At 32.9% G+C, this 3,679-nt stretch overlaps 1 protein-coding gene across 1 annotated transcript; it reads left to right on the top strand.

Moving 5' to 3' along the window:
- Positions 1 to 856: 856 nt before the first annotated feature.
- HELRODRAFT_184115 (hypothetical protein) lies at positions 857 to 2,979 on the top strand (the record flags this gene model as incomplete). Its single annotated transcript, XM_009015819.1, has 4 exons — positions 857 to 960; positions 2,076 to 2,181; positions 2,514 to 2,654; positions 2,869 to 2,979. The coding sequence occupies 4 exons, from the start codon at positions 857 to 859 to the stop codon at positions 2,977 to 2,979; spliced, it is 462 nt and encodes a 153-aa protein (XP_009014067.1).
- Positions 2,980 to 3,679: the final 700 nt, after the last annotated feature.

Here is a 3,679-nt window from a genome sequence, read left to right on the forward strand (position 1 = left end):
AATGAAAAGAGATGAACTATAATGAAAAAAAAATATGTCTTTAATTGTCTTTTAAATTCAGCAATGTTTATTCCAGGCATTCTGAGGGCTGACGGCAAGCCGTTCCATACGACAGGGCCTGACACAGCAAAATCACGCGATCCAATCTTTAGCTGTCTATGTGGAACCACAAGAATGTTCGAATCGTCAGACGCACACCAGATGCGATCGACGTTTTTAATTTCAGTTTATCTAATAAATATTTTGGAGCTAGACCATTTAGTGATTTGAAAACTGTGACAGAGATTTTAAAAACAATTCTTTTATTTATGGGCAACCAATGCAAATCACTCAGGATCGGTGTGGCATGATCATACCATCGACATCCAGCCACAATCCACGTTCCACTCCTTTTGAGAACGGGTTTCGATATCAATCCCCGCTCTTTGGACAGTCCAGAACCCATCAAAAACTTGGGTTCTGAAATTGTCGGAATATATTTTATCCCTGGGCAACAACAAATTTTGGAGAAGAACCGTGGCAGCAGCAGAAGCAAAAGAGCAGAAGGTGCTAAATCTACGACGGTACCTAAAATGCTTACGAAAATGCATATTGCAAACATGGCAACGGGTAAGACCTGAGCCAGATGCTTGACTACAAGGCATAGTGCAGAATGGAGCGCCTGAACGGAATGGTTCAACCAAGGTTAACAAGTCAAGCCAATTCAATTATTGGCGTAGTTAAAACCAAGTTAAAATCAAACAACATAGAGGTAACGAAAACAAACAGTGGTAAAAAGGACGGATACCACTTGGTGACGGCAACAAACAAAATGGAAATGTGGTATAAAAGACGACTACCACTTGATGAGGGCAAAATGGAAATGTGGTATAAAAACGGATACCACTTGATTGAAAGAGCGAACCAGATGGGGTTGTGGTATAAAAGACAAATACCACTTGATAACAAAATGGGAATGTGGTATGAAGGACTGATACCACTTCATGAAAGCAACAAACAAAATGGAAATGTGGTATAAAAAAACTTCGATTTTATTTTATTTTTTATTATCATTATATTATTTATTTATATGTATGTATGTATATATTTTATTTTTTTTTTTGAGGGTTTGCTTTGGTGAACGAAGCGCTTTGAACTAGCTATAGAGAAAAACAAGGACAATTATGGAAATAAGATAAAATAGTTATAAATACAATGGATACTAAGGAATATTAACCAAAAAAATTATAAACAATGAAACGCAAAAACGTGAAAATGAAATCTGTATTTAATAAACAACAGGTAAAATAGGCGATACGACACCATTCAATACAAGACCAGCAAGAGTGCACGAACAATGAATGCACTGTGAACGTAAACCGTCAAAAAAAACCTAAGAAATTTTAAGAAAATGCCGAAAGAATAATATAGTTAATTAACAGAAAAAAAGAGGAGAAAAAGAAAAAGATAGAAGATGAATTACGATAGAGTTAATATTTTTTTTCAAGATATTTCTTAATTTTTTGTATGTATGTATGTATGTATGTATGTATATATATATATATATATATATATGCATGTACATGAAAGAAAAACGTGAAAAACAAATCTTCAAAAGTATCATCAACAGCAAACATCTGCAGATGTGACGTCTTGGTAGTCACTGGCGGAAGATCTTAAATTGTTAGAAAAATGCTTTGCATGTAGTGAACTCTGAAAGGGATATTTTCATGCGTTGGACCTTTTTTTGGTAAGTTAAAAGAAAACTTGATTTCAACGGGTTTTGTTGGCACAAAACAATAAAAATATGTTCATGCAAAATATCAATCATTTATCATTTTTCTAAACACAGACACACACACACACACACGCAGAAACACACACCACACACACACACACATATACATATATATATATATATATATATATATATATATATATATATAACCATATTTACCATATATATATAACTAACTATATATATATATATAGTCAAGCTTCACGTGCCCCTAAGGTTATATATATATAAACCAACAATAGACCGTATATGGAGACCACAACACAATATAAAATCAACAACAACAAAAACGCCGAAGTGTTTTGCAAGTCAATACAGTCGATAAGAATGTATGTTTGTTGCAGTTGTCTAACTCAATGAGCACTGATGTGTGTGCGGGAGTCGTAGGGACAATGACGCCTCGTGTACGCTCTGCATCCTTTCAGAAACAATTGCTTTAGTTAGTAACACTTTTTGTTTACAAGAAGAGTGATCACATTCACATTTTGCTTATGAAAACTGCTTAATATTTCATGAACAATTGAAAAAATAATCTAAAAAGACTATCACTTTTTTAGGATGCCATGGTATAAAAATTTCATTTTATTCATTTATTCGTGTTCAAGTATTTTTCACACGAAGCTAGCATCCATGCAACACAAAAGCGATCACACAAATACAAACAAACATATGCGCAAACAAACACTAACAAACAACAAAACAAACACTTATGCAAGCACAAACAAAAAACACACAGACGCACACATACAGACTAACAAACCTACCCACCTTTAACGTAGATAAGGTGGCTCACCGATCCGAGCAGTGCATTCTGTGGTCCATGTACGTCGCACGTGTAATTTCCTGTGTCTTCAATGCTCACATCTTCCAATTGGTGGTTTATTTGTTTATCAACAATTTTATATTTATTATCATTACATCTATAATTTAAATTTAATTTATTACTGGAGTGTTAATAATTTTAAAATAATAATAATAATAACACGAGCAACATTATTCATTTTTACTATTACTATTATTTACAAGTTTGTTTTAACTTTGTTTCTTGTCTTTATCTCATGTTTTGCCCACATTGCGTCATTAAAAAACAGACGCTCATCGATGTTAAGGCTCGCGAACAATCAGCCGCACTACACGGATTGCATCTGTGGCGGGCGTCTGAATGTCCTTTCAATGAAAAAATTTCAGAAGTTGGTTCTTAATCCACATGTTACAGGAGTCAAGTTTTTTATTTAAAAAAATATGTTAGCATTCAACAATAAAATTGTGTTGTTGATTCTTGCAGGCGTGAAACAAGCTCTGCTATTGTCCGGGGCACCCTGTATGTCCCGTTGTTTTATTAAAAGCGGTTGCATGCATTCTTATAATTTCAAAATTGTTTCAAAATTGTTCTGGAATACAAATAAAACAAATTATTCATTTTAGTTTATTTTTCATTAAAATGATAATCAAACACTTTCAATCAGTTTTAAAATTGTATTGACAATTTTATCTTCCAATTTTAAAAGTCTAACAAATAATTGCATGTGATGAATATAGAAAAATTTATTAGTGCTGCTTCACCCTAGCCAAAAATTGGTTTCAAAGAAAATACTTTAGATGGATGATGAAATGTACTTATGAACGTCTTTCCATAATGTAGAACAACACATCTCAATCAATTATATGAACAGACATCTCAATCAATTATTTGAACATCACTTGATAAACCTAACCGTTCCGAACTTTTGAGCAGCTAAAAATAATGAAAGCGAAAACTACAGAAGCAAATAAGTTGACAATGAACCGGACCAAACGAATTGAGTGTGCATAAAAGGATGCTTTAGGTTGGAGATAAATTAATTTTTTATTTCAAACTCTATCTCAAAAACAAATGAAAATGGAAATAAAAAATAAATTTTT

Source organism: Helobdella robusta, assembly GCF_000326865.2.
Source record: "Helobdella robusta unplaced genomic scaffold HELROscaffold_167, whole genome shotgun sequence".
In the NCBI taxonomy this organism is placed as follows: Eukaryota; Metazoa; Annelida; class Clitellata; order Rhynchobdellida; family Glossiphoniidae; genus Helobdella; species Helobdella robusta.